This window comes from Puma concolor, chromosome F2 (genome assembly GCF_028749965.1).
Source record: "Puma concolor isolate L17-30 chromosome F2, mPumCon1.1.hap2, whole genome shotgun sequence".
NCBI classification, from domain to species: Eukaryota; Metazoa; Chordata; class Mammalia; order Carnivora; family Felidae; genus Puma; species Puma concolor.
The window spans coordinates 42275457-42288636 of NC_141684.1; the positions used below are offsets into that span (position 1 = coordinate 42275457).

At 38.3% G+C, this 13180-nt stretch overlaps 1 protein-coding gene across 4 annotated transcripts in view; it reads right to left on the reverse strand.

The window, feature by feature from the left end:
- Positions 1–8: 8 nt before the first annotated feature.
- Positions 9–13180, reverse strand: part of INTS8 (integrator complex subunit 8) — a 53480-nt gene continuing 40308 nt past the window's right edge. For all 4 annotated transcript variants that reach the window (XM_086695304.1, XM_086695303.1, XM_086695302.1 and 1 more), the window contains 9 exons: positions 13011–13067; positions 12844–12905; positions 10151–10269; positions 9365–9468; positions 8562–8612; positions 6339–6412; positions 6194–6258; positions 6018–6061; positions 9–202 (listed from right to left, as the gene is read on the reverse strand). In XM_086695304.1, the coding sequence (XP_086551430.1) occupies positions 86–202; positions 6018–6061; positions 6194–6258; positions 6339–6412; positions 8562–8612; positions 9365–9468; positions 10151–10269; positions 12844–12905; positions 13011–13067 (693 nt within the window). In that variant the 3' untranslated portion in view covers positions 9–85. The remainder of the gene's footprint in view (positions 203–6017; positions 6062–6193; positions 6259–6338; positions 6413–8561; positions 8613–9364; positions 9469–10150; positions 10270–12843; positions 12906–13010; positions 13068–13180) is intronic.

The following is a 13180-nucleotide window of genomic DNA, read 5'->3' on the forward strand; positions in this document are numbered from 1 at the left end:
TGTAAATATGTATTATATAATCTAATACTGTTTATTTTTAGCCCATTGTTTAAAAAATAAAAATTAAAAATTTTTAACTAACTGTTTAAAAGTAAAGTTTTGCCATTGCTTGGAGAAACTTTTTTTTCCTTCTCTGCGCTGCCAGCTGTAACACTTCTTCTGGGTTGCTTGCGTTCAATTCTGTCTGACCGATGGCTTTGATCTTCCAAAACAGAAAGGTGATGTTATTACAGGTGTGGTCAAAAACAAAGTCTTGCTAGTATACATAATACAAAACTACCTACATGCTAACAAAGTCAACTGTAAATGATGGGAGGTGTAGAAGAAATTAACAAAGACAGACTCAGAGCCACTCTTAAAGATCAAATGCCTAGCCACTGTTCATGGAATTACAGTAGGTTCCCCCTTATCTGAAGTCCAGCATGGTCCAGAAGATGATCCTCCTCCTAACAGGTCTCAGAGTCAAAAGTAATCTAATGCTTTACCACAATGCCTACATCATTCACCTCACATCATCCCAAGAAGAGGGAGTACAATATTTTGATATTTGTAATAATATTTGTAACATTTGTAGCAATATTTTTAATAATTACATAAATATCTATATATAGGGTTCAGTACTCCCTATGGTTTCAGGCATCCACCTGGGTCTTACAACATATCCCCTGTGGATAAGAAAAGACTATCTATAGGAACATTAATTCATGTAAGTTTATTTGACTAAAAATACCAGCAAATAAGCTCTACATATCATCCAACACATTTTTACAGTTAATTGAGGCTCCTACAAAATAGTTTGAAAAATCAAAATTCATGTTTCAGGAAAGGCTTTACTTGTTTAATATGCAAAAATAGGTAGTTGCTCAGCATTATGACAGCCTATATAAAGTGGTTCATTTCTTTCATAACTAGAATACCTCAGCCTACTAAAAATCTATAGTATAATCTGCCAAAGAGCATTTTGTTAGAATGTATTTTAGGATCTTAGAATTACCTTTAGATTAAAAGGCAATCTACATCCTTAGATAAAAAAAGAAAGAAGCCCAGCGGTGCCTGGATTGCTCAGATGGTTAAGTATCCAACTCCTGGTGTCAGGTCATTATCTCACAGTTCAGGAGTTCCAACCCCACCTGGGGCTCCACACTGACAATGTGGAGCCTATGGGGATTCTCTCTCAAATAAATCATGTATTTTCTAAAAAGAAACCCTATTATAACTTCTTTAAACAACAAAGACTGTCAACACCATTTCAACATGAAGGAGTGCATGTGGAAAAACCTAGTCATAGGGTATATGACTAAAGAATGATTTCCAACAGATAAAATAACACAAAGATGACTGGCTATAAAAATCCAAAGTATAAGACAGAAGTTGGAATTGGAGCCAGAGATTTGAGAGAAATAATGTACACTGTGGGTAGTAATTAAACCCATGAGTGGATGAGACTACCTAGGGAGAATGTAGGGCAATCTGAAAATAACCAAAGGACTAAACTCTGAGGAAACCAAGATTAAGGGGGAGACAGAGGGAGATGCTCATGAAGAAATGGACAGAAGAAAAGGCAGAAGAGTCAGTGAAAAAAATTGAGAGAAAATAATGTCAGGGAAGCCAAAGGAATAAAGAATTTTAAGAAGTGAGAGGTCAACACCATAAAGACTGAAAAGCATCCACTGACTTTGATATTGGTGATCCTTGAGAGAACGGTTAAGAGTGATAAGAGCAGAAGTCAAATTACAATGGGTCGAGAGCGTCACAGAACTGGACAGAGAAGGGACAAGGGAAGTAGAGGTACAGTCAAGGATGAAATAGTTTATAAGCTATGGGAGAGGCTGACAATACAGGAGAGGAGACAACTAATTAAAGGTCACTGAACAGGTTGAATCAAAAGCCTAAAAACTTGCCTTCATCAAGGAGTAACATTACCAACAATAGTCAAACTATGGAGAGGGCCCAAATGTCCATTGACTAATGGACAAAGATAATGGTGTCTCTGTGTGTGTGTGTGTGTGTGTGTGTGTGTATACACGTGCACGCGCGCGCACACACACACACAGATATACATATATACGTACAATGGAATAATCAGCCATCAAAAAGAATGAAATCTTGCTATTTGCAACGACACAGAGCTAAACTGTATTATGCTAAGTGAAATCAGAGGAAAAATGCAACAGGATTTCACTCATATGTGGAATTTAAAAAAAACAGATGAATATAAGGGAGGGGAAGAAAAAAAAGAGGGAAACCATAACAGACTCTCTTTTTTTTTAAGTTTATTTTGGGGGGGGGGAGGGGCAGAGAGAGCAAAAGAGAGAATCCCAAGCAGGCTCAACACTGTCCACACAGAGTCTGATGTAGGGCTCAATCTCATGAGCTGCAAGATCATGACTTGAGCCAAAATCAAGAGGCAGGTGCTTAACCAACTAAGCCATCCAGGCACCCCAACCATAACAGACTCTTAACAACAGAGAACAAACTAAGGTTTGCTGGAGGGAGGTGGGTGAGGGGTGGGCTAGATGGGTGATGGGTATTAAGGAGAGCCTTGCTGGGTGTTGTATATAAGTGATGAATCACTGAATTCTACCCCTGAAACCAATATTGCATGTATGTTAATTAGAATTCAAATAAAAATTTGGGGAAAAAAAAATATATGTACCTCTATGTTTATGTTTATAGCAGCATTATCTATAATAGCCCAACTAAGGAAACAGCCCAGTGTCCACTGACTGATGAATGGATAATGATGATGTAGTATGTGTGCATATGTGTGTGTGTGTGTATGTATGTGTATATACATATACATATGTGTGTGTGTGTGTGTGTATATATATATATATATATGTATAATACCATGGAATATTAGCCATAAAGAATGAAATCTTGCCATTTGCAATGATGTGGATGCAGCTAGAGAGTAATATGCTTAGTGAAATAAATCAAAGATAAATACCATACGAAATACCTCACATGTGAAATTTAAGATACAAAACAAATGATCAGAGAGAAAATAGGGAAAAGAGAGAGAGGCAAACCAAGACACAGACTCCTAATTATAGCAAACTGATGGCTACCAGAGGAAAGGTGGGTGAGGGATGAGTAAAAAAGATGGGGATTAAGGAGTGCACTTACTGTGATGAGTTCATTATACACCTGAAGATAATATTACATTGCATGTTAACTAAGTTGAATTTAAGTAACTTAAAAAACCAAATACCCTTTCCTCCCTTAATAAATTTCCTTAAAAAAAAAAAAAAAAAGTAACATAACCTCCTACTAAGAGTACACTTAACAATGAGCACAGAGGTAGAATTTTAAAGAGGGATTTGAAGCTGGTACTTATAAGGCCACAATTCCCAAAACTACAACTCCATGTGGACAGGAGCTGATAGTCTTTTCTGGTCTATTCCAAACACAGGCAAGGAAGTATGGAACAGGGAGAAAGGAGAGGGGGCTGAACACAGGGAATGTCTAAAATAGTTCCTGAAAAGAAAGCAGACCACTGACTGCTGGCCCATAACACAAAAGAGATAAGGAGCCAGCTAAGCTCTGAGACCATGGTTTGGTAATGGCACCACAGTTTATATGGTGGCAGGATTTTTTCCAACCAAACTCAGTGGCTCGGGGAAAAAAGCAAAATCTTTGAACCGATTCAGGGTTGGAATTTTTCCAGGTGAAGTGAAAGACAAAAATGCAAAGATGCTGAATATACATTTTTTTTTTCACATTTTACTTATTTAAGTAATCTCTACACCCAATGTGGGGCTCGAACCCACGACCCCAAGATTAGCACACTCCAACTGAGCCAGCCAGGTGCCCCAAAATGCTGAAAATATTGACCAAAGGGTAGTTTTGACAGTCATAGATAAGCAGGGGTGCCCAAACCTGGTTTGTCATAATCAGAACTAGCTGGGAAACTTACAATTTGGATTCCAAGACCTTATCTCAGACCAGCAGAATCAGCACCTCTTGATAGTGTACACATAGGTATTTGCCATATTCAAAGTGAGTAGGGAAGGAAGGGAAGCTGGGAAGGGGCTGACAGACTGGGGAAAAATTGGTCACAAACCTGAATATCTCACTGATCATGAGGAACATGGGAGCCAGGAAGTAAGAGAAGGATAAATTACCGGCAGATGGATCTTAGGTAGAACAATTCTGACAATAAGACACGGCTACGGGTGTGGGTGGCTGATGCTAAGTAAAGGTAACAATCAAACTTGGAAAGCTATGGATAAGGATGTTGGGTAAATAATCACGTATATTTTGATGCATGTGGAGGAATAACCAGTAGCTTGGTTAGATGACCTACTAAAGAGACAAGTGTAAACTTTTAAGGAGAAAGGGCTTAAAATGATACAAGTAGAGACGGTCTGGAAATAGCACTGGAGACATGACAACTTCAGTATGCCTACCAGCTGTGGATAAGCTTGCAATGGAGAATGACTTGCCTCCAATCAAGTAGGCTGGCTTCATGTTCTTTTTCCTTTTGATTTTTAAAAAAACATACTATTATTTTCCCCCTGCAAATAATGCCCATACAACTTAGTCCATGCAGAAAGCTTTAAAAGATATACAATAGCACATAATTTTGTTAGTATGAGCGAAAGCAACAAGAAAAATTATCTGTGGTGATACTGATGCAGCAAGTATTAGTCAAGTAAAAATGGCCATAAATTTATAATGCTTTGGGGTGCCTGGGTGGCTCAGTCCGTTAAGCACCTGACTCTTGATTTTGGCTCAGGTCATGATCTTATGGTTTGTGAGTTTGAGCCCCGTGTTGGGCTCTGCACTGACAGTGTGGAGCCTGCTTGGTATTCTTTCTCTCCCTCTCTCTCTAAATAAACACTAAAAAATTTTAGAATACTTTGGCTTATAAGTCAAACTTAAAAACAGATAACTCATCTATCAGTAACTACTGAGCATCTATAATGTGCCAGGCACCATTCTAGGTATCAGCTATGACAAAGCCAAGTTTTTGGTGGGGAAACAGCCAATAAATTAGCAAATATATAGTATGTCAGATGTAAATCAGAAGTATAATGGAGGACATTTTCAAAAGGGAAATGAGAAAAAGTGTTGGAGAAAAAAGGGTAGAGAAAGACATGGCTATTTTAGAAGATGGTCAGGAAATGATCACTAAGATGACTTTTTTTTTTTTAATTTCTTCTTTTTAAACATTTGTTTATTTTTGAGAGAGCGAGCGAGCATGAGCAGGGGAGGGACAGAGAGAGAGAGGGAGACATAGAATCTGAAGCATAGACTCTGAGCTATCGGCACAGAGCCCAACGTGGGGCTCAAACCCATGAACTGCCAGATCATGACCTGAGTGGAAGACTAAGATGACATTCCAGGAGACCTGAGGGAAGTTAAAGAATGTTTATGGAAAATAAAATTTCAAAGGCCCTTCAGGTGGTGAATGTTTTCAGCATGTTCAAAGAACAGTAGGGCTAATAGCGTAGCAAAAGTTAGCAAGAAAGTCGGATGGACAGCTAGAGGTCATATGCAGGCTTGTAAGCTATTATAAAGACTTTGAGATTATAGGAGATAGGAAACCATTCAAAAGTTTGGAGCAGGGGCGCCTGGGTGGCGCAGTCGGTTAAGCGTCCGACTTCAGCCAGGTCACGATCTCGCGGTCCGTGAGTTCGAGCCCCGCGTCAGGCTCTGGGCTGATGGCTCAGAGCCTGGAGCCTGTTTCCGATTCTGTGTCTCCCTCTCTCTCTGCCCCTCCCCTGTTCATGCTCTCTCTCTGTCCCAAAAATAAATAAACGTTGAAAAAAAAAATAATAAAAATAAAAGCTTGGAGCAGAGAAAGGACGTGATCCAATATTTTAAAATAAAAGAGAGATAAAGCTCTAGATGAAAATAGGTCTGTTAAAAAGTAAACACTGATAACCAAAATCTGACAGTAACTAGGCATACAGAATCTTTTTTGGGGGGGTGAGGGGTCCAAATCTTAACGACGGTTTACAATCAGGGAAATTAAGTGTATTACTGAAGAAAGGCATAAAATAACTTACCGCAATTTGTCTTTTATCAGTTTCTCCTCTTTTATGATGAAGATCTAAACAAATCAGTTAAGAATAAATCTGATATTATTAAATACCATGACAAAATCTCAACTGTTTATTTACAGTACTTTTTTAATTTACAGAAGTGAACTGTCCTAATATCACATATGTTGATAGAAGGATACAGGTCAAGTATTCCAAAATGGTAACGTCCCATATGTAGTCATAGTAGGAGTCCATAGCATCATGACTGAAAAACAGATTTTAGTTACTTCCTCTTTATTAAGCAGAAAAATTTCAACTTCGTTTTATTTTAAAAATCATTCATACCTGTTTTGTTCCTGCAATGATTTAAAGGCTGTTTTGTAGTCAATTTCTCTGAGGAACTGACATAAAATTGCCACCTACATAAACAAAGAAAATGATTTAACGTAACCAGTGTCAACAAGGACTCTCCTGGTTTGGGAGGCCTAATTTTTTTTTTTTTTAAGTTTATTTAATTCTCTTAGTAATCTGTACACCCAGCATGGGTTTGGCTCTTTTGACTGAGTGCCCCTGGGAAGGGCAATTTTTAATGATTCTTACATCAAGAACACACTAAAGAGGGCTTGCAGATCATACTGAGTAGATCAGCTCATAATTATGGATCCCATCTAATTTTAATTGCAAAAACCTTTACATACGCATCTGCCCATTTAAAAAAATTTTTTTTAATGTTTATTTTTGAGAGGAAAGAGACAGACTGCAAGTGGGGAAGGAGCAAAGAGAAAGGGAGACAATCTGAAGCAGGCTTCACGCTCTGAGCTGTCAGCACAGAGCCCGACACAGGGCTTGAACTCACACACCAGGAGATCACGACCTGAGTCAAAGTCAGATGCTTAACCGACTGAGCTACCCAGGTGCCCGTCTGCCCAATTTTTAAATCAATGATCTAAATCATAAATTTTTAGAGCTTTGTTCATTTTAAAAGCCCATTCAAAAATTACATAATGCCTTTCAAGGACATACAGAACCTGCAATCAGACCTGTCACAGCTAGTCCATTTCTCCACCCTCAGTCTCTGGCAACTGCTAATCTACATTCTGATTATAGATTTGCCTATTCTGAACATTTCATATGAATGAAATCATAATAACAAGGCCATGTGTATCTGGCTTTTTTCCACTCAACCTAATACTTCCAAGATTCACCCCTGTTGTAGCATGTATCGGCACTTCATTTGTTTCTCTGGCTAAATAATATTCCACCGTAGGATCTACCAAATTTTATTTATCCATTCCTCAACTGATGGACATCTGGGTTATTTCAACTTTTTGGCTAAGATGAGTAACACTAGGGGCGCCTGGGTGGCGCAGTCGGTTAAGCGTCCGACTTCAGCCAGGTCACGATCTCGCGGTCCGCGAGTTCGAGCCCCGCGTCGGGCTCTGGCCTGATGGCTCAGAGCCTGGAGCCTGTTTCCGATTCTGTGTCTCCCTCTCTCTCTGCCCCTCCCCCGTTCATGCTCTCTCTCTGTCCCAAAAATAAATAAACGTTGAAAAAAAAAAATTAAAAAAAAAAAAAAAAGATGAGTAACACTACTGTGAACATTTGTGTGCAAATTTTTCTGTGGACATGTTTTCAATTTTCTTAGTTACAAACCTAGGGATGGAACTGTTAGGTCTATGTCACATGGTAATTTTATGCTTAAATTTTTGAGGAACTGCCAAATTGTTTGGCAGGCCATGCCATTTTATATTCCTACCAGCAACGTATGAAGGTTACAATTTCTCCACACCTTCACCAATACTGTTACTATTTTTTTAAAGTTTATCTTCAGAGAGAGAGAGAGCGTGGCTGCACGAGTGGGGGAGGGGCAGAGGGAGAGACAGAATCCCAAGCCGGCTCTGTGCCATCAGCACAGAGCGCGACATGGGGCTTGAACCCACGAGCCATGATATCATGACGTGAGCTGAGATCAAGAGTTGGATACTTAACTGACTGAGCCACCAAGGCGCCTGTCTTTCAATTACAGCCATTCCATCAAGTGTGAAGTGGTACCTCATGTGGTGCTGATCTGTATTTCCCTAGTGACTCACATGCATATCGACTCTTAAATATTAAAAAAAAACCCCACACACCTTAAAAATGCTTCTTTTCCATTTAGAAGGTTCTAAGACCAATGTTTTCTAATTCATACTTTCATTTTAGTTAAAATTTCCTAGAAAAAAAATTAAGGGGTGCCTGGGTGGCTCTGTTGGTTAAGCATCCGACTCTTGGTTTTGGCTCTCTGGTCATGATCTCATGGTTTCATAAATTTGAGCCCCACACTGGGCTCTGGGCTGACAGTGTGGAGGCGGCTTGGGATTCTCTCTGCCCCTCCCCTACTCACACTGCTTCTCTCTCAAAATAAATTAAAAAACTTAAAAAAAAAAAAATTTAATATGCCAAATTCTTAAATACCGTAAACTTAAGCAATTATGGTAAAGAAAATAAAGGCGATTTCCCAGTCCAATGCTTTATATTTACTGCAAATTCCAATATACATGAAAATAAACCAACATATCATAAACTAACCTGTGTGTGGCAATTCAGCAAAGAACAGCATTTTATCATTCGTTTTATTACCTACAAAAACAAATCCTGATTATTTTCAAAAACTAGTTAACACCAGTTGTAACCAATGTACTGCTCTGATGTGGAATGGCAACAGTGGCGAAAATTGTGCGTATGTGGGAACAGCAGGTATAGAAAACTCCGCTTTTTGCTCAATTTTGCTGTGAATCTAAAAATGCGCTGAAAAATAGAATTTTTAATTAAAAATAACACATTACTAAAATATTTAAGATCTAATTTAAAAGCCACGTATTATAATCTACCATTTAATAGATTCTGATATTGATGGCATAAAACAGGAAAGAGCGACACGTATAAAAGAAAATGAAATAAATTTGAGATTTAGGAGATAAAATCACTATGTCTTAAAGGCTGAATGGATTTCAGTGGGAGCCATCAATAAAGAAAAGAGGATACTGAGGATTTGGGCTTGGTCAACTTAAATGGCTGAACAAGGCGTTTGGTATTTTGGCGTGTGCGTGTGTGTGTGTGTGTGTGTTTTCATGTATGTGAGAAAAGGGCATCAGGAGGGAGACTGTAAAGTAAAATGCTGAAATCAGTTTTGGACTCAACTCAGGTTGAGTTTTAGGTGTTTTGAGAAATCAAAGCAGCAATGATCTATGGGCACTGGAAATATGGAGAGCAATCAGGTCTAGAGCATTCAATTTACCACATATATGGAAATGAATCAGCTCACCCAAAAGGGGCTGGGAAAAAGGAACATGTAAAGGTAGACAAGAAAGAGAGCCCATGAGACAACTTACCTGGTCTGTATAAACATCAGGAGGCACAGCCTTATTGAAGAAATCAGAACACACGGCTCCTGCCTGTAGGTAATAGTGAAGAGCTGCCGAATACTGGTTTGTTGCTGAAGCAGAAAATAATAGAGAATGACCTAACGTTAGACATAACAGCCGGAAAGACAAACATGGACTCTTTTGTGAAGAGCAGGGTATGATTACTTCATGAGTTGACAAAAGCAGATTCAAACCACAGGGCTAGGGATAACACTTATCTGGGACAACACAGAAAAACCACATTTTTTAAAACTACTTTAAAAGAAGTAATATATTCCTTGCTTTCTAAAACTGATGAGCCAAAAATTTAGCACAGATTTCTTGTCAAACTTAGCAAATTCTTCGGAGGGTCAGGATGAAAATGAGCATTAAAATTGGCAATTATCAGGGGCACCTAGGTGGCTCAGTCGGTGGAGCATTCGACTATTTTGGCTCAGGTCATCATCTCATGGTTCGTGGAAACAAGCCCCGTGTTGGGCTCTGCACTGCCCCTTCCCCACTCACTCACACACACACACACACACACACTCTCTCAAAATAAATAAACTTAAAAAAAAAACGTAGTCAACATAAAAATTCGAAGTATCTGAACCAAAGGCACAATACAGAAAATGAATGTATAGCAATGTATCTAGGAAGAATAGACATCAAAAACAAGACCAGTTTAATAACTATTAGGAAAAATATGTATTTATTTTCACTTCTAAAAGTGCTACGAAAACAAAATGCAAAAGAACCATACATCTCACTTACCAAAATAAATGTCTGCCTGAATAATTAACCAGGAATGGTTGTTTGGACTTATACTGAGGGCATACCGAACTAGCTCTTTCACTGTGATTGCCACAGCTTCGAAGTCCACTGACTGGAGGCTTAAAAAAAAAAAAAGACAACGAACATTAATCTCTATTTTGCAACTTCAAATTCCATGCACATTTATTAAAAACAAAAAGAGTTAGCCAAAATTTAAGTGACCATAAATATAATGCCAATTATTAGTAAAAGTACTGTTTATTAAAACTATAACAGCTGAGTCCAGGAAGTATGAAGTGTGATAAGCTTCACTTTTTATAAGAAGTTGAAAACAAATCTGATTTTTGTTTCCTTTTTTCCCCCCAAATGTCACTCTTAAAGGGCCTGAATACTAACAATACTATGCAGCCTCGAGTCCACCTTATGACTCCTAGTGAGAATAACAAAGTCCCCTGGATTAGAGGCTTCACTTGGCCCTCACAGGGTCGGGGGCTACCTGTGGCAAGTGTACCACTTGAGTATATTCAAGTGCCTGTAAAGAAGCAGAGGAGGGGAGGGAACGGGGCCAGCCGCTGTGAGCCTCGTTAAACCTGAAGTCCTGTGATACAGAATTAGAGGATGGAGCTGTAAGGATAAAAGCCAGCCCAGCACACAAGAAACAAAGCTCATAGTGCCTATCTCCCGGAAGCAGTAAGGCATAGAGGTAGAGAACGTATGCTCTGGATTCAGACACATAAAAGGTTCAAGTCCTAGCTCTGTCGCTTACAAGGTGAACTTGGACAAAGTCCTCCTGTTGCCCAGAGTTAGATCTAACCATAATTCACCAATGTTCCCAGTGTAGTAGGAACAGAACTGTGGTATTATTAGCAAATACTCAATTATTCATTTACAGCTAAATGAGTTAAACTGGTTTGTGATTTTATAGAAATTTATGAAATGTTAACAAGAATTCGATCTACATATTAAACAACTGATCTTAACATAGTCATGCTCAATCCATACCATTCTCACACTATTCTTAGAGTTAATAAAAACTCTGAGAGAGATACTTTTTCTTTTCAAACATTTAGTCACATTTTCTCTGTGTCAACTTACATTAAAGTAACTTTATCACGAAGGTAACAGTTAAGCCTATTACAAGCCAGTCCTTATAAACACCTACCTTGGAAACGTACTATTTTATTTAATCCTCACAAATCTGAGGTAGATACTCTTCTTATATCCATTTAATAAATGAGGAAACTAGCAAAGAAAGCAACTTATACAGGGTTTGATACCAGGTAAGTGAAGAAGAGGCTGGGACTCAAACTCCACCAATCTAGCTCAGAGCCTCTATGGTAAACTATTCTTTTGCCTCATTTATAAACACACACTGAAAATCAACCATTGGGATAAAGAAGCAACACCCCAGAGATGCTACCAACCATCAGTTAGGCAGAAGGATCTCTATCTGATTTTTGGACTGCTATGTAACATACTAAATATTACAGAAAAACCTGCAGTCCGAGAACCTGGCTGGCCCTGTCAGTAGAGCACGTGACTCTTCTCGTTTGTAAATTTGAGCCCCATCATGGGTGTAGAGATTACTTAAAAATAAAATCTTAAAAAGAAATCTGCAGTTACAATGTCATTTAGGATGCACATTTGCTTCTGAAGCATGGTGATCCTTTGGGAAACAAGCCTCAATATGAGGTCACTCACTCACTTTTGACCTTCCAAGCCTCTATAGGAGATGCACAACTGCTTTCAATCTCTAGGATTAAGATGAAAGCAAATTACTCTCATTCTATTGCCTGCTTATCTACCTACTAAAATCTTTTCTTCTTCAAAGATGCCACTAAGGGCAATAAAATAAGGCCTAGTCCTGCCCTTCAGGCACAAAGTCAAAAAAAAAAAAAAATTGGGGGTAGGGAGGATAGGAAAAATAACTTTTAGGAGGGAAGAAATGGGACTCTTGAATGAGAAGTTGCTATGTGTAGGAAAAGAAATATGTGAATGGTTTCTTCTTCCAGAAAAAGAACGTTTTCTTCTCCCCATATTACTGTGCTTTTCAGGAGATGAAAGAAAGAGGGAATATTTCTTAAAGTATCCAAGAACTTCTTAGTAACTAAAAGGGGTTGGGACCCTCTGACAGTCACAGTGTTAGAAGAGACCTACAAAGAATAATTATAAAGAAGTCATTTTCGGGACGCCTGGGTTAAATAGCCGACTCCTGGTTTTGGCTCAAGTCATGACCTCACAGTTCACCAATCCTGCATCAGGCTCCACACTGACCTGTGCTGACAGCACAGAGCCTGCTTGGGATTCTCCCTGCTCTCTGTCCCTCCCCCACATGCACACTATCTCTCAAAATAAACTTTTTTTATTGATGCCCTTTTCAAATAGATATTTATAAAAGAGGTAAGATGAAGGAACCCTAACAGAAGATCGTTTTTACCTCGATGCTCTAACTCTACCCACTGACAAGTCATCAGGACCACTTAGGGATCTTTTGTTCAACTTAAGGCTGGTGTACCTTAGCTCTTAGAGTTATGCCTTATTCATTTTTAAGAAATAATTACTGCAACAGAGAAATGAAGTTGGCTGTAGAATCCTTATAGATTGCAGCCTTTTAGTGAAATTATTCAAGATTATCTGTATCAGGATGATCTCTAAATACATAAAAAATAAATTCAAGCTATAATACTTCTTACTTCGGGATGGAGGATGGCCAAATAGAAATGTGTTCAGCTGTAATATCGTTCACAATGTCCTCCTAAAAAAAAAAAAAAAAAAAAAAAAAAAAGTGATTTTTAAGTTGATTTTTTTTTAAAGGAAATTTCTTTCGAAGATTTTTTTAATGAAATTATGAAATACTGACCCGAACATTGTGAAGTTTCACAAAGAGTGATAAAATAATAGTCAAAACCAAAGGTTCCTATGAGAAAAAAATACAGAATCATTAAATATTATATATATTTAACATTCCTCCTGTCAACCTCAGGGATACCAAGGGTTTTGTTTTTTTTTTTTAATGTTTATTTTTGAGAG